Here is an 18,683-nt window from a genome sequence, read left to right as displayed (position 1 = left end):
CTGTTTTCTGCAAAGGCTGATGAATCTGTGTTTTTACTTTGATGACCTGGCTTTTTGTAACTGTATGATCTGTATTTTAATGTATTATATGTATTAATGTATTACGATGCTATTATGTTTTATCCTACTTGTGTATGAATTTCCTGCTGTTAGCCGGCCTGAGTCCCTCTTCGGAGGTTGAGAAGACCGGGTTATAAAAGCTCTAAATAAATAAATGAAAACATAAATAAAAGAGTGCAACTTGGAAACCCATTTAGTGGGTTTCCATGGTCAAGCAGGAACTTGTACCCTAGTTCCTAGAGGGGGTCCCGATGGTGCAGCGGGTTAAACAGCTGATCTGCTGAACTTGCTGACCAAAAGGTCGGTAGTTCGAATTCGGGGAGCGGGGTGAGCTCCCGCTGTTAGGCCCAACTTCTGCCAACCTAGCAATTTGAAAATATGCAAATGTGAGTTGATCAATAGATACCGTTCTGACGGGAAGGTAATGGTGCTCCGTGCAGTCATGGTTTTGGCCTTAGAGGTGTCTACGAACAACTCTGGCTTAGAAATGGACATGAGCACCAACCCCCAGAGTCAGACATGACTAGACTTAATGTTAAAGGGAAACCTTTACCTTCTAGTGTCCTTGTCCAACACTACACCACACTTTTCCTAAGCTATCTCCCATAGTCCCATACAGTTATCCATGTTGGCTGGAGACTATTGGGAACTGAAGTTCTACACATCTGAAGAGTCAAAGTTCTACATCAGTGTCCAACCTTTGGTCCTCCAGATGTTTTGGACTTTAACTCTCAACAAAGTTTCTCATTGGTGAAGCTAGGGAAAGTTGTTCCAATAACCACTTTGCGTCCCAAATTAGCAAAACATCCAAGGGTGAGTCTCAAACCCACCATAATAAATCTGGCAATGTTTACTGCTGCAGTTAAAAGCTTTTTCTTCCCACCCTCCCAACTAGATTTCTAGTTATGTTCCTTAATGATAGTAATGCATGAGGCCACATGGTGGTAGAAAGCGAGTTATGCCATGAGTTAACACTATGGAATTGAAATGTGACCCCAATGGTGATGAGAATGATGGGAATGGCAACAATATTAACAATTGCTTTTTATTTATAAATCCCTTTAAACACTAAATTCTCTACAGTCATTATGTTTTCTTTTAAAAGTACTCTCTCCCTGTCCTGAAGGCTGAAAGTCTCAAAAATCAGCTCTTTTCCGAAAGGAGTAGGTCCAAATAAAAGTGGGTGGTGGGTGGGAGATAAGCAAATCAAAGCAACCCGTCTGTGGTTCAACAGGAAATTACCTACTGGGTTAACAAAAGCTTCAAGGAGCAGCACAATTGCTTTTAAGAATCAGCAGGGGCTTAATCCATGTGATTAGCACACAAAAAAATTACATGTTAAAAAACGCCGAGTAAATTAATAGCTAAGGAAAATTAAACAAGATTGGCACCAGAGTTCCCCAAGGTTAAAAGAGAAAACGCAACCCTCAACCCTTTAAGCCTACATAACATGTCCTACAAAGAACACAAAAAAAACAAGCCTAGTTCAAGTTCATGATTGCTATTGACTTGGCCAGAGAGAAATAAATGAACTCAGACCCAGGCTGAAGTGGGAACAGAAAGGAAATTAGATTAAAGTCCAAATCAACCAACCCATTTAGCATGCTGGTGGCATTATTTCCTGGATCCATTCTCAATCAAGCTCCTATTGATGGGGCTGTGTGTTGTTAGGCAAGCTTTCATGAAAACAGCTTCACTTTGACACCTCCCTCCCAGAAAACAGAGGATTTTCCTAGGAATGGAAAAGTTTCCTTCTAATATAAATATATATCTACTTCCTCTCTTGCCATGATTTATCCAAGTTATTTGGATTCTCAGAAGCAAAATTCATTAAGTAGAGTAAACAAAACACCCATGTTGCACCACTTATTTCAGCTTGGGCATGGGCAAGCTTGGGGCCTCTAGCTTAAGCGGCTGAGGGGGAAAAGGAAGGGACCTGAGGCTGTTAGGAATGGTGAGAGTTGAAGTCCAAAACACCTGAAGGCCTCAAGTTCGCCCATACCTGAGCTAGCTGCATGAACCATACTTTCTTTTTGAGTATCCAAATTGGCTTCACTTTGCTTCAGGTCCAAAGAAAGACATTTTTATTTGGGAAGTTTTTTGTGTGCAAACAAGTCACTGCTGACTTACTCCAGGCTAAGCAGAGAACCTACCTTTCTCAGAAGATTGATCATCTATGGTTAGCATAAAAAGACAGAGGTAAGAAAGTTAAAAGAAGGCATAGAAAAATCTTCCAAATGCTCAAATGTGAGATTCTGGCTCTCAAAGTGTAATGAAGGTTGTGCTGTCAAAGGCTTTCATGGACAGAATCACTAGGTTGCTGTGAGTTTTCAGGACTGTATAGCCATACAGCCCAGAAAACTCTCAGCAACCCTATAAAAATGTAAAGGTTTTCCCCTGACATTAAGTCTAGTTGTGTCTGACTCTGGTGCTCGTCTCCATTTCTAAGCCGAAGAGCCGGTGTTGTTCATAGACACCTCCAAAGTCATGTGGCTGGCATGACTGCATGGAACAACGTTACCTTGATGCAGAAGCAGTATGTATTGATCTACTTGCATTTACATGTTTTTGAACTGCTAGGTTGGCAGAAGCTGGGATCTGACACCCCTTCCAGGATTCGAATCTGCAACCTTTCGGTCAACAAGTTCAGAAGCTCAGCGGTTTAACCCTGTAACAACCCTATAACGAATATTTTTTTTCTAACTTCTTTGGTTGGTGATTACAAAGGAAGACACAAGATGTTTTCTAATCTCCAATTCTCCTCTTCAGCACCAGATCTTGGGGAAAAAATAACTTTTTGGACCACAGATCCCAGAATTCCCCAGCCAGCACTGCCAATGTTGTTGTCCAAATAAGTTACTTCCCCAAATTCTGCTTGGTGCTTAAGCAATTAGAAATGGGTACATCTGAAACGTACTGAAATTATCACAAAACTACCCTTGTCAATATGCTGATATGTAATACTGAGATTTATTTCCCACCTTTCTAGAAAAATGTTTGCTATCTTATGATATAAACGATATCACATTTAATTGTTGTAAGAGGGAACAACTTGAGGACTTCTAAATGCTCTTAGTATGCAGACTTTACCTCTGGTTATGCCAGCTAGACCTCATAGGAATTGAAGTTCAACAGCATCTGGAAGGTGACTTGATCCCTATATTTAATTTATTGCTATGCGCACAGACTGGCATGCATATAAAGCTAGGAATTTATTATTTACATGCCAATTTCAGTACCTTCCTCCCCAATTCATCTCTCTGTTAAAATGACAGCAAAATTCCCTTCTGTAGACTTCATGACAAATTTTTCCGCTTTCAATTGTACTCAGACTGAGACACAACATTTTCTTCACAAGAGGCTCACCTTTTTTCCCCCCTTCCAATAGAGTTTGGAGAAGTAACTGGTTTAGATTACAATTCCCAGAAAAATCTCCTGTCTAGATGATCACTGGCTTATTCGTATCTTCAAATGGCAATGTGTATCATTGCTGCATATGTCACATTCTTCAACCAATCACGTAAATAACCTTATCATTAAACTAACAGAGACCCCAAGAGAGTCTAGATTCAATGCAAATATATGAGCAACAGAACAAGCAAGAGAGAAGGTTTACAATGACTCACAGAGTGGTTTTGTGACACTTCTGGTGTTATGCAGCATGCCAATGGTCCTTCTGTACATCAGACGTCTAGATACAGAAACAAAGCATTAGCTGTCAAAAAGGAGTTAAGTGGATACCAGGAGCCTTCAAACAAAAATCACAGAAAGACACAAATTAAGATAGTTGAATTCAGTTATTCCTACTGAAATCAACAAGACTCTAATGATCTGTCTGCTTAATTTGTATTCCATCTTTCTCCCAACAAACAGCCTTTTTATTTACATCCAAAGCATATCTTTTGATTTGAGCACTGGACTAGGATCTTGGGAGACCAAGGTTTGAATCCCTCCCCAGCCATGAAAAACACTGGGTGACTTTGTGAAGGTCACACTCTCTCAGCCTCAGGGGAAATGAAAGGCAAGCCCCTCCTCAACAAATTCTGTCCTGAAAAAACTCACAAGTCACCATTGTTGGAAATAGCAACCTTTTCCAAGCCTCCACTAGTTATTTATGTATATAATTCAGATTGCTTAGTGTATTGCATATGTATATATTGGTTTGCCGTTTTTCTTTAACTCTTTGTTGTGGGAGGGGCTGCAGACCATGTGATTAGGTCTGGGCTTGTTCAGGACTCAGACTCCATTTTAGAAACAGTTTTGCTTTGGACTTCAGTAGGAACAGTGTGCTGTAGACTTCAATAGAAACAGTATGCTTAAAGCAGTGTTTTCCAACCTGGGGGTCGGGACCCCTGAGGAGGGTCGTGAGGGGGGGTGTCAGAGGGGTCACCAGAGACCATAAGAAAGCACAGTATTTTCTGTTGTTCATGGGAGTTCTATGTTGTAAGTTTGGCCCAATTCTATCGTTGATGGGGTTCAGAATGCTCTTTGATTGTAAGTGAACAATCGATCCCAGCAACTACAACTCCCAAATGTCAAGGCCTTTTTTTTTCCCAAACTCCACAGGTGTTTGAGTCCACAGGGAGAGTAGATTGTTTTTGGGGAACTAAAATAACACTTCTGAAACTCTGCTATATAGAGTACATGTGTGTGTGTGTGTGTGTGTGTGTTTGTCCATTGGCTTATCTTTGTTCCTAACAGAATACCTGAGAAACCTGATTGCCTAGCATGAATGCCATTTTCCCAAAAGGTTATGTCTCTAACAGGTTATGTTTTTTACTAAGAGGTTATGGCATCATTTTTCAAAAGATTATGATTTCTAATATGGTCACGCCTTTCCAAGGATCATAAAATCTCCAAAAGGTTGTGGAGATTTCCATTTCCAAAAAACCCTAAGTCAAGAATGGATTGAAGAGACACAAAAGACATGTTTTAAGCTGATCACTTATATTAGTTGTTTTTTGGTAGAAGCTGATGCAATCTGATCTTGCTCTTCCAGTTTCCACTGCTCCCAACATTTCCTGTGTCCCTTTACAAGAGATGGTCACGTAGGAAAAGCAACATGCCAGCGAGGCAATCAATATATTTGACTCTTATGCCAGTAAAATTATATTGAAAGGCCCTGAGATGATGTTATCTTAATGCTGCTCTGAAACTATCCAGCAAAAGGAGAAAGCACTCAATTAGCATTTAAATATATCACTTCCCCTCAGGGGAGTATAAAACAAGCTTTTCTATCTCATCCAAATACTTTCCTTTCAATTGTTTTCCTGTCCCAGAACCTTGCTTTCTACCAACCTGTGCCTGCAATAAAATACAGAAGAATTTAATAATTCTAAGCCCAAGATTTTTGTTTTTGCATCAGAATAGTACAGATGCTCCTTCCACACAAGAATCCACTACATCAGCCTTCCATATTCTCTGGGTTTAGGGGTACACGAACGCCATGAAAATGAAAGACTGAATAGCTATAATATTGGGTTTTTTTACCTGAGAAAACATCTAAGGATTTCATGATTCTATGGTCTACTTCTTATAGAAGCTGACTATAGAATCACATCAAAGGAATCTAGGGATTTCTAAAGAGAACATTTTAATCAAATCCACAAAAGAGCAAATCCGCACAAGTCAAAACCACAAATATGGAGGGACAGGTCCATTAGGTACCTGAAATCTTCTTCATTTCTGGGAAGCTGCTATTGTTAAAAACCTGGGAATCACCCCAGTACCAAGTAAATTAGACATTGCAGCATACTAAAATACCTATAATCCCTCCCCCAGGAAAGCTTTCTAGGAATTGAAGTCCTGAACATCCAGAGGTCCAAAAGTCCTCCACACTTGCTTTAAGATATTGGTAGCTTCCTCAAAGAATCAAGACTACAAACGTTCAACTAATTGCAGCTTATTCAACCCCGTAGTGGTAGTTGGTAGCTTCCATTTAGATGGAGCAGTGATTGTCCTCTAGTTTTTTAGTTCAGATTTCAAGAGAACTAGTGAAGGTGCTGAACCTTCTCCCCAAAAAGGATTTAAACCAGAATGTATTCACTGACATGGAATCCAATAGCTAACTTCAGGCAGTGGGTGAAGACATGTGGTCTGCAACCAGTCTGCATTCTGAAACTGGATTATATGACAGTGTAGATCCAGCCTAAGTAACTAATTTAAATATTCTAATCCTCCCGGTGTTATGGATTTCAGTACCCATAAATCTCAGCTGTCTTTGACCAATGATCAGGAATTTTGGAAGCTGAAGTTCAAAACACCTGGAAGAAAAGAGTTTGGGAAACACTATTTCAGGTTTTCTTTGGGGACTGCCATTTAGGAAAAAGACTTGGGAAAGTCCACTGATGGAGACACCAAGTCCATGCCAAGTCTCACACAGAGATTCAGCATGGATCTTTTAAGCCTGAGGATCAAACTACTTGCTGTAACAAATACACGTTGCATGCCAATTCATATTCTTTATTTCTTTTTCTTTTGTGTTAGAGGAATCACATGTATGGCCATTTGTGAAAGCTGGCTAGTGAATAAAGCCAACAGGAAGAGAACTGCTTCCTTTGAAATGTGGCCATTCGGTAATAGCCAAGGAAGGATGCCATCCTTTCCATCCATCTCCCCACTTGGCTACACAAAGCATAGCAAAAGAGAAAGGATGTTTAAAAGCTGCCTGCAGTGCTGCAAGTCTCTGTGCTTCTGGGTCTCATCAGTTGTATTTATTACTCACTTAGTTGCTGCAGGCAGAGGGAAAGAGGAGCTGTCCAAAGATGAATATTCGCAGGCAAATACCCTGATTAAAGGCGGAAGGCAGCCAGTTTGCAAGATGGGGAACATTTGTTTCTATTACCATTGATTTGTTCCCTTCTTAGTACTAAAAATCAATGTTTAAGAAGTGAAAAAATTGCATGGGCAAGTTACATCTTGCTTTTTGGAGGAGATGGATTGTGTTGTCTAAGCAGGCTCCTGGCTGGTGCAGATGGTTTAAGAGAAAGAAAAACCTCAGTCCCTATGATCCGCAAGAGCATCTGAGAGAATCCCACTTTTCAAAGGGAACTAAATGCTTAAATCAGTAGTTTCCAATCTTCCTAATGCTGTGACCCCTTAATACAGTTCCTCATGTTGTGGTGACCCCCAACCATAAGATTATTTTCATTACTACTTCATATTGGTAATTTTGCTACCGTTATGAATCATTATGTAAATATCTGATATGCAGGATGTATTTTCATATACTGGACCAAATATGGCACAAATACCTGATACACCCAAATTTAAATACTGGTGGGGTTGGGGGGGGATTGATTTTGTCATTTGCTGGGATTTATAGTTAATCTACAATCAAAGAGTATTTTGAAATCCACCAACCATAGAATTGAACCAAACTTGGCATACAGAACTCCCATGACCAACAGAAAATACTTGAAGGGTTTGGTGGGCATTGACCTTGAGTTTTGAAACTGTAGTTCACCTACATCTGGAGAGCACCGTGGACTCAAACAATGATGGATCTGGACCAAACTTTGCATGAATACTCAATATACCAAGATGTGAACACTGGTGGAGTTTGGGGAAAATAGACCTTGACATTTGGAAGGTGTAATTTTTGGGATTTATAGTTAACCTACAATCAAAGAGCACTCTGAACCCAGCCCACAATGGGTCTGCACAAAACATTGAACTAACTTCAGCTTATTCGACCCTGTAGTGGTATTTGGTAGCTTCCATGTAGATGGAGTGGTGATTTTCCTTTAGTTTTTTAGTTCAGATTTCAAGAGAACTAGCTAAGGTGCTGAACCTTATCCCAAAAAAAGGATTTAAACCTTAGAGAGCTTCTTTAAATGCAGACTAAATTCTAGAATGTATTCATTGACATGGAATCCAATAGCTAGCTCCAGACAGTGGGTGAAGACATGCGGTTGGACCTTCATAGCATGAAAAGTTTACTTTGCTCCAGGTGGACCTGTCCATGGTACTGATTCCCTGCCCGATCTCTTACTCAACCTTCAACATTGGCCGCTGCCTATGTGGCCAACATTGAATACTGGTGGGGTTGGGGGGGGGGGTGTTTTTTAATTCTGGGAGTTGTTCACCAACACCAAAAAGGAAGAGAAGGACAGGTGGATGGATCTTCATCTTTCTCTGCCAGAAGGGTTCATAAGACCATCAGAAAAATGTGTTTTCTTATGGTCTCTGGCCACCCCTCTGAAATCTCCCTCATGATCCTTCCAGGGGTCTCGACCCCCAGGTTGAGAAACACTGGCTTAACTCAAAGATAAGTAATTCAAGAGGGTAAAGGGACCAATTTGCACCATCAGGCTCCCCAGTGTAGCAAAAGCCCCCTAAAAATATTTTTAAAGTATTTCCAAGAGATTTTCCCCCTCCCAAACAAATGCAAAGTGCCACAAAATGCAATGAATCTGTTGTCCCAACTCCACATACCCTAAACCTGCCAAAACCCACCCCCTTGGCATCTGACTAACTCACCTTTCTTGAAATTGTTTAGAAGGGATCAACCCTGCCCTGAGGTTTGTGTCTCCCACGCGCTTGGCTTGCCACCATGTTGGGTCATCCTGGCTCACCACCTCCAGGATTTGCCTCTTCTGAAATGGCAGCCCAGCCTCCTGGCAAGGGATGGCCTTGTCCTCTTTGGGGTTGTATGGGAAAAGGGCTCTCATGAAGACCTGCAGAAAGGAAAGCAAGGACAATTCTGGGATATGTTGCGGGTCTCCTGTGATTCCATGAAGATGCAGAAAAACCACAGAATTGTCTATGGAATATATTCTGAATAGAACTGCATTCTAATTCTTAGATGAATATAAATTAGAACATTAAAAGATACAGTTCTCATAATGATAAGGCAAAGAGGAACATAAATAAGATTTGGGCAAACGCTTTCCTTACAGAATTTACCCATATTCCTCCTACACAGTGAGTTTCAGGGCCATGTCTATTATTCCTATTATTGCCTTCTATTTATTTTATTTCAATTATTATTTCTATTACCATTATGGTACTGATGCCATTTTATCATCGTTCAATTTATTAAAAAACATGAATGTTTGGTGGAGGTAAACACATATGAATATATATGTACACTTACAGTCTAAATTATCTAAAATCCTTCTACAGCTACTCTTTTGATTAATATATTTATTATTAATACAGTAATGATACACATGAATTATTTTTAGATTATTCATTAAAACACAATTGTTTCTTTATATAGATAAATAAAATAACACTTATTTTCAAAAAATAGATTATTTATTTCAGCTACCCATAGCTATTAAGACATTAACTGTGCAGATTAATTTCTTATTAATAAACATTTATATATACATGGGAGGAGCTGCAGACCATGTGATCAGGTCTGGGCTTGTTCAAGACTCAGACTCCATTTTAGAAACAGTTTTGCTTCAGACTTCAGTAGGAATAGTATGATTTAGACTTCGACAGAAACAGTATGCTTAGAGACTCCATTGGACTTTCAGACTAGAGAGACACTTTATCAGACTCTCAGAACATTGAATATAATATCATCAACAGTAAATTATGGATTGCTGATTATATGAAAGATGTCCTCTGTTACACAGAGAAGCTACTTCAATTCTATTTGTAACTGGATTGATAAGCAAAGTACCTGCATGCTGAATACATGAAGTTTGTGAGTAAAACAACTATGCTACTTTTAAAGAAGTCTGCTTATTTTTGTCTCTTGAGAGCATGACTTAAAGGCAAATCTATTTTAAGGGAGAGTAGATGTTTTTGGGCAACTAAAAGAACACTTCTGAAACTCTGCTATATACATATGTGTGCGTGTTTTGTGCATTGGTAGATCCTTGTTCCTAACAGAACAAAGAGAAATGTAAGTTTATCAGTCTAACACCTGAGATATCTGATTGCCTTGCATGAATGCCATTTTCCAAAAGGGTATGACTCTAACAGGTTATGCTTTTTTGATCTATTAATAAATATATACATACAGACAGACATACACACACACATATACACATATACATATATACTTTAATGTATATGGCTACTCAGTCTATAATTATTTGGGGCATGGAAAAATGTAGTGTTGCTTGCTAAAATTCCCTCTTCTCCACAATCATTAATGATACAAAAGTCCTTTCTAGTTTTCATTCTTACAACCCTAAATCTCAGTATGGTACACTAAGATTTCATTTTTCAAAAAATCATCCGCAGTCACACAAAGTTACATCTCTTATAATTCTTTGAAAGGAAGCCATTGGAGTTTATGGAAATCAGCTTACACTTGTACCATAAAGACAGCTCTGAATGGAGAGCCGTATATATTTTCCAAGGAGCGAAAGTATGGATCCAGGTATTTTTAACAAGACAGAAGCATCACTGAAGCTTTTGTCTGAAGACAAAAGTGCCCATTGACAAATGCCATCCCACTCAACTCATACATTCTTCAGAAAGCATGAAAGACTTTTTAAGCCCACACAAACCAATCCTGTAACTGTGGCTCTTGCCTAGTTGAGAAACTAAAATAGCCAAAAATCTATTTAATCCTGTTTCCCACTGGCTAACCAAATGCTCCAATGAGAAACCCATAAGTAGGACATAAATGCAACGGCACCTTCTGAAAATAGAGCAACACACTGTCTCTGTTAATACAGGGGATATATATCCACCATGTACAATAGCCACTATTCTCCATGAATTAGTCCAATTCCTCTTTAAAGCTATTCAAGTTGGTGCCCATCACAACTTGTACTAACATCAGCCCTCATGTTCAGTGGAATAAGAGGCACAGGGCCTCCACAAAAGGGGAAATCCACAAATTTAAAAAATAGGTGTTTTTTCTTTGAGGTAATACCTCACTAGGATATCTAGGTCCTCCAGCATGAATCTGTGGTCAATTTCTAGTGGACGTTGACCATAGTGCCTCACTGTAGGACCTAGAGTTTCCCAAAGGGAATATTTTAAATCAAATCCACAAATAATCACATCCACAAAAGTAATACCCACAAACCTTGTACCTGTTCCATAGTATGACTCAAGATAATCACAAAATTACATCTGATAAGGACATTCTTACCTTGCTGTCCTTTAGTCGGTCTTCTTCTTTAATGGCTGGAATTATTTTCAGTGTTATTGATCCCTGGGATTGTGCCTGAGGGGGAAAAATGTTTTGTTGTTGTTTTCATATGTTGAGTTATTTTAGGTTATTATGTTTGTATCTGCTGTTGTAGTGAGGCATTGAATGTTTGCCTTTCTTGTTTCTTGAAATCCACCCTAATTCCCCTCAGGGAGATAGGGCAGCATATATAATAATAATAATAATAATAATAATAATAATAATCGAAAATGAACATGCAAAAATACTGTGGGACTTTCAAATCCAAAGTTTTGGAACACAATACACCAGACATCACGATCGTGGAAAAGAAAAAAGTTTGAATTATTGATGTTGCCATACTGGGTGACAGCCACATTGAGGAAAAGCAACAGGAAAAACTCAGCCGTTATCAGGACCTCAAAATCAAACTGCAATACAGGTGGTCCCAATGGTTATCAGCACACAGATCTCAGCCAGCATTTGGAAACAATAAACATTGACAAAATCACAATCTGTCAACTGCAAAAGGCTACGTTACTTGGATCTGCACGGATCATTTAAAAATACATCACACAGTCCTAGACGCTTGGGAAGTGTTCTTGTGATTTTGTGATATGAAATCCAGCATACAGATCTCATTTGCTGTGACATACTATGTTTTTTGTGTCAGAATAATAATAATAATAATAATAATAATAATAATAATAATAATAATAATATCTTTTTCCCTCAATGAAAAACCAGACTGTTCTGGCAAAACAGGGATAGTTTGATCTCTTGATACTTGGATACCCTGAATCCAGTCTTTTGTTCAGTATTGTTTACAGATGCCAAACTGGTAATTCCAAACCAAACTACAGTTTCTATTACCTACAGACAACAGTTGCAATTGGATATACTCGAGAAGACTTGCATGGCCAGCAGGAATTCTGCATCATTTCAAAACTCCCAGCCTGGATTTGCTGGGAATTTAACCCAGGACCTTTTAAATGCAAGGCATGTACACTTCCACTGAGCTATTGCTCTCCTAAATAGCACAATGCACCTGTATTTCTATCTGGGTGTGCTCAGTTGCTAAAGGAAAACATAAGTCAACTAGTCAAAAGAATTACCCTGCAGAAATCTCATAGTAACTTGAAAGAAATTTCTGCAAGTGCCCATTGCTCTGAAATAAACCAGGAGAGTCATCACTTTTAACTGAGAGTGGAAGGCAATTAATGTCTTTCTTGCTTGCTTGCTGGAATCCTGCCTCTCCATGAAATGAGCCTTCACTTCTCTAATTCTGTGCATTGCAGAGATTTATGAGATTCTCAAAAACTCCCAAAATTCTTAAGATTTGCTTTGTTCACATTCTTGTGATCATTTTTCCCACTCCTTTTCTTTGGATGCCTAAACTGTGTGTTCAAATACTCACATGAAGTTTTAAGTTACTGCAGTGTCTTGGTATAAAAACTTTGTTTTGGACATGTAGCTAAATTACAGGGGTTGGACCACTCACCCTCGATCTAGCTAGTTTCCCACTTCGGATTTGTGGGTCAATCAGATGGGATACACCCACAGGCTTCATCCTGATTTCCTTTGGATGAAATGTAGAATACTACTTCCATTAGGCTAGTCCGACCACAAAGCAATGAGACTGCGGCCTCGTGTGTCGGATGCTGGATGACATGGAAGAAGTTGCAACAGCAGAAGTACCTTCTTCTGGAAGATGGAGCAGCATGTTTTAGACAAGTGCTTCTCCATCTTTGGTCCTCTCCAGGTATTTTGAACTTCAGCTCCTCAAAAACAAAGCTCAAATGTCCCAAGGTAAATTCTGGGAGTTAAAATCCAAAAATCTAGTGGAACAAACACTGAAAACTGCAGTTACAATTTTATGTCTTACATCTAATGGTTTTAATGATTTTAAGTCAAATTTATATGTCATAATTATTTTTTTATGTCAGGAGCGACTTGAGAAACTGCAAGTCGCTTCTGGTGTGAGAGAATTGGCCATCTGCAAGGACGTTGCCCAGGGGATGCCCGGATGTTTTGATGTTTTACCATTCTTGTGTGAGGCTTCTCTCATGTCCCCACATGGGGAGCCAGAGCTGACAGAGGGAGCTCATCTGTGCTCTCCCCGGATTTGAACCTGTGACCTGTCAGTCTTCAGTCCTGCTGGCACAAGGGTTTAACTCATTGCGCCACCAGCGGCTTAATTACTTAGTTATTATTATTTCTTTGTGTTACTGAATTATGGCATTGAATTTTTGCCATTAATATGTTGTAATCTTCTTGAGAACCTGCAGGGGTGAGAAAGGCAGTTTATAAATACAGTAAATCTATATATATAAATTTGTTAGGGGCATCCAACGAGGAAACAAAACTCAAAAACCCCCCAACGAAACTTAACCAAAATTCCCATGCCCATAACACAACCCACAAGGTACAAACATATCTACTCAAAATGAAAAACAACACAACAACACACTCACAAAACGGCAAAACAACAAAACTCAAAAATCTCCCAACGAAACTTAACCAAAATTCCCATGCCCATAACACAACCCACAAGGTACAAACATATCTACTCAAAATGAAAAACAACACAACAACACACTCACAAAACGGCAAAACAACAAAACTCAAAAATCCCCCAACGAAACTTAACCAAAATTCCCATGCCCATAACACAACCCACAAGGTACAAACATATCTACTCAAAATGAAAAACAACACAACAACACACTCACAAAACGGCAAAAGGATAAAACTCTAAAAAAAACCAACGAAACTTAACCAAAATTCCCATGCCCATAACACAACCCAAAGGTACAAACATATTACTCTAAATGAAAAACAACACAACAACACACTCAAAACGGCAAAAAAACAAAACTCAAAAAAATCCCCAACGAAACTTAACCAAAATTCCCATGCCCATAACACAACCCACAAGGTACAAACGTATCTACTCAAAATGAAAAACAACACAACAACACACTCACAAAACGGCAAAACAACTGAGCATGCGTATTGGCGCCCAGCCACAAGTTCCCTGGCGCGCGCACATGCCCTTCCGGCCAACGTTCCCTCTGCGGAAACCATGCCCACTCCAAGCCCCGCCGCGCCGCTTCCCGCACACACACACACCCCTGCCGCACACACACACACAACCCTACACTCCATCACTCCCCCCGCCGCCGCACACACACACGCAACCCAACTCCCCCCGCCGCCGCACACACACACGCAACCCCACACTCCATCACTTCCCCCGCTGCCGCACGCACACACGCAACCCCACTCCCCCCGCCGCCGCACACACACACGCAACCCCACGCTCCATCACTCCCCCCGCCGCCGCACGCACACACGCAACCCCACTCCCCCCGCCGCCGCACACACACACACAACCCCACGCTCCATCACTCCCCCCCCCGCCGCCGCACACACACACGCAACCCCACGCTCTATCACTCCCCCCGCCGCTGCACACACACACACAACCCCACGCTCCATCACTCCCCCACCCCAATCTTACCTCCTTTTACTTCACGCCCCCTCCAAACCCCACCCCGCCCCTTCCCGCCCTGTCAAAATCTAGGAAAGACAGGAAGGAAGGAAAGAAGGAAGAAAGAGAAAGGGAGGTAAAGAAAAAGGGGGAAGGAAGGAAAGTTAGAGAAAGAAGGAAGAAGAAAAGGAAAGAAAAGGAAAGATGGAAGGAAAGGAAAGAGAGACAGCAGAAAAGAAAGAAAAAGGGGGAAGGAAGGAAAGAGATAGAGAAAGAAGAGGAGAAGGAAAGATGGGAGGGAAGGAAGGAAGGAAGGAGGGAAAGAAGGAGAGAAAGAGGGAAGATTGGCCACAGCAACACGTGGCAGGTAAAGGTTGTTATTTCTATTATTATTATTATTATTATTATTATTATTATTATTATTATTATGCTATTGTTCCTATGAGACCCTTTTAGGGGGAATGGGAGAGGTGTCAGGTCCCGGAGGCAATGCATTGCATTATTGTTATTGTTATGATGGTGGTGAAATAAAAGGAAATAAAAAGTGAAAGAAGGAAGCAAACAGGGAGGGAAGAAAGGCAAAGGAAGGAAGGGGGAGGGAATGAAGGAAAGAGAGAAGGATGAAACCAAGTAGTGAAAGAAAGAAAGAGGTAGAGAAGGAAGAAAGGAGAGAAAGGGGGAGGAAAAGGGGGAAGGAATAGGTAGGTACCTCTCTTTCATAATAGTCCAGATATCTACCTCAACTTTGATAAGTTTTACTATAGGCCACAGCAACGCGTGGCAGGGCACAGCTAGTAAATAATAAATAAGTTATCCAATCAGTTATATCAGGTGAAGGAGAGCAGAGATTTCCAAACTCTGATCCTCTAAGTATTCTGGACTTCAGCTTTCAAAATCTATGGTGACAAGCTGGAGCATGTCCAGAGGAGACATGATCCAAGATCTGGAAACCATGCCCTACGAGAAAAGGCTTAAAGAGTTGGGCATGTTTTGCCTGAAGAAGGATGAGAGGAGACATGATAGTCATGTTTAAATATTTGAAATGATGTCAGGAAAAAGAGGGAGTAGTCTTGTTTTCTGCTGACCTGGAGACTAGGACTTGGAGCAATAGGTTCAAATTACAGAAAAGGAGATTCCACCTGAACATCAGGAAGAACTTTCTGACCATGAGAGATGTTCAACAGGGGAACTCAATGCCTCAGAGTGTGGTGGAAGCTCCTTCATTGAAGGCTTTTAAACAGAGACTGGAGTGCATGGCCATCTGTTAGGGTTGCTTTGATTGTACTTTTCCTGCATGGCAGGGGATTGGACTGAATGGCCTGTGTGGACTCTTCTCATTCTATGATTCTATGATCATTAGCCAAAGTGTCTGAGGCTTCTGGAAGTTGAAGTCCAAAATGCCTGGAGGACCAAAGTTTGAGAGTCACTGAAGCAGAAGATGCTTCCCCATCACCAGTGCTGAATGAAGACTCAATTGCCATTCTGGTTGCCTTCTCCAGGTGAAACAGGAGGATGCCATCTCGCCTATTATCTAATGCAGCAAAACGTCAGCTGATTTGGGACAAGCAACTCACAGGACACTTCTCCTATCACTCCAACCTGGTAAAGATGAGAGCTGTATCCTTAGATCTCCTAGCCAGTAGGTAATGGCAACAAATTGGATTTCAATTGATTTTCTCCCTAAAATGCTTTCAAAGCTGATGTCTGCCTTTCCCAGTAGAATGATGCTGATTGCATTTGCTCTGTCTCTTCTTTTTAGTTTTTGTTTAGTTTCTTAGCTGCCTGCTGTGAGATTCAAGGCCAGCCTGTTGGTATCTAGCAATTTGTTTTTTGCCATTTTGATACTGCAGGATTTCCCTGTCGGTGAGAGTCCCTAGCTTAGTAACATAATCCTTAATGGAAAAGTACTCAGGTTCCACACAAAAAGTGCGAGATCCAATCCCTGGCACCTCCAGACAATGCTACAGTCAGTGTAAAATGACTGCACTGTACAAAAATGATGTAATGATATTGGGAAATGACTGTAAATATTTTTAACGTCCTTCCAGTTTCGTGTTTTAAGTCATTTGTGATTAATGGCAACATTAAAGCAAACCTATTGCAGGTTTTTCTTGGTCCAATTTATTCAGGAGAGGCTTGCCATTGACTTCAGTTAGGATAGCATTTCTCAATCTGAGGATCAGGACTCGGGGGGGGGGGGTCGTGAGGGGGTGTCAGAGGAATCTCCTAAAGATCATCAGAAAGCACAGTATTTTCTGTAGGTCATGGGGGTTCTGTGTCGGAAGTTGGCCCAATTCTATTGTTGTGGGGTTCAGAATGCTCTTTGATTGTAGGTGAACTAAACATCCCAGCAATTGCAGCTCCCAAATGTCAAGGTCTATTTTCCCCAAACTCCAGAAATGTTCACATCTGGACATATTGAGGATTCATGCCAAATTTGGTCCAGATCCATCACTGTTTGAGTCCACTGTTCTCTCTGGGTGTAAGTGAAGTACAACTCCAAAACTCAAGGTCAACTACAACTCCCAAATGTCAAGGTCTATCTTCCCACTAGTGTTTACATTTGGACATATTGAGTATTCATGCCAAGTTTGGTCCAAATTCATCATTGTTTGAGCCCACCATGCTCTCTGGATGTAAGTGAACTACAACTCCTAAACTCAAGGTCAATGCCCACCAAACCCTTCCAGTATTTTCTGTTGGTCATGGGAGTCCTGTGTGCCAAGTTTGGTTTAATTCCATCATTGGTGGAGTTCAGAATGCTCTTTGATTGTAGGTTAACTATATATCCCAGCAAGTACAATTCCTAAATGACAAAATCAATCCCCCCAACCCCACCAGTATTCAAATTTGGGCATATCGGGTATTTGTGCCAAATTTGTGCCAGTGAATGAAAATACATCCTGTATATCAGGTATTTACATTGTGATTCATAACAGTATCAAAATTACATTTATGAAGTAGCAATGAAAATAAATTTGTGGTTGGGGGTCACCACAACATCAGGAACTGTATTAAGGGGTTGTGGCATTAGGAAAGTTGAGAAGCACTGCTTTAGGATGAGAGTGTGTGATTTGCTCAGGGAACCCGCGTTGAGTCACCGTATGGTTGAGAAAGGCAGGCTATAAATATTGTAAATAAATAAATACCCAGTGGGTTTCCCTGGCTGAGTGGGGATTCAAACTCTGGCCTCTCAGTGTCCCTTTTCAATCAAACCATTACACCATGCTGTCTCTCTTTAACAACTTCCGAATTCTACATTTCTAAACTTAGAGATGTTAATTCTTTTGAACTGCAGCTCCCATGCTGACTGAGGGATTCTATATTCGCACTCCAAAAACTAAACTTTTCTGAGCTTTGTTCTGCACAAACTGCAAATCTGGATCTACGAAAGAACAAAAAAAAAAGAACTATGGCAAATACAGCTTCACGATTTTGTTTGCTTAGGACTTCAATCCTATCCACATTTAAGTGATGCAGTAACATAATGGAACGTAATGTTTGAGTAAACACAGCTTGCTCTGCATAGAATACTCAATATTCGCATTACGATTCGAAAAAACATGCCAATGCCACTGCAGGCAAGGAGATGGAGAAGGCTGCGGAGATTATGGAGGATTTTTTTCCCCCAGTGATCAAAGCTAATGCATTGTCCCTGCATCACGACTAGCAAATGCAAAACAAACCAATATATGTAGATCCCCTGCATTTCCATCTTTTGAGTAGGCTGCACAAACCAGCTTTTCTGGGGATAGAATTCAATATTTTAAGGACACCTCCGCCCCCATTTAAAAGCAGCATGTGGCCTAAATACCCTAAAGCAGGCATGGGCAAACTTAGGCCCTCCAGGTGTTTTGGACTTCAATTCCCATAATTCCTAACAGCTGGTAGGATGTTAGGAATTGTGGGAGTTGCACCTGGAGGGCCAAAGTTTGCCCATGCCTGCCCTAAAGGCACTAGATCAGTGTTTCTCAACCCGGGGTCAGGAGCCCTGGCAGGGCCACAAGGGGGTTTCAGTGGGGTCACCAAAGACCATCAGAAAAC

General features: G+C 40.7%; 1 protein-coding gene across 1 annotated transcript in view; it reads right to left on the bottom strand.

The window, feature by feature from the left end:
* The window catches only part of MPP3 (MAGUK p55 scaffold protein 3), a 97,387-nt gene that overhangs the window by 26,168 nt on the left and 52,536 nt on the right, over positions 1-18,683 (bottom strand). Inside the window, exons 9-12 of the mRNA XM_067469994.1 lie at positions 11,129-11,203; positions 8,542-8,738; positions 3,687-3,751; positions 2,214-2,234 (exon numbers count right to left, since the gene is read on the bottom strand). Coding sequence (XP_067326095.1) covers positions 2,214-2,234; positions 3,687-3,751; positions 8,542-8,738; positions 11,129-11,203 — 358 coding nt within the window. The remainder of the gene's footprint in view (positions 1-2,213; positions 2,235-3,686; positions 3,752-8,541; positions 8,739-11,128; positions 11,204-18,683) is intronic.

This window comes from Anolis sagrei, chromosome 6 (assembly GCF_037176765.1).
Source record: "Anolis sagrei isolate rAnoSag1 chromosome 6, rAnoSag1.mat, whole genome shotgun sequence".
NCBI lineage: Eukaryota > Metazoa > Chordata > Lepidosauria > Squamata > Dactyloidae > Anolis > Anolis sagrei.
This window is presented reverse-complemented; position numbering and strand designations above follow the sequence as displayed.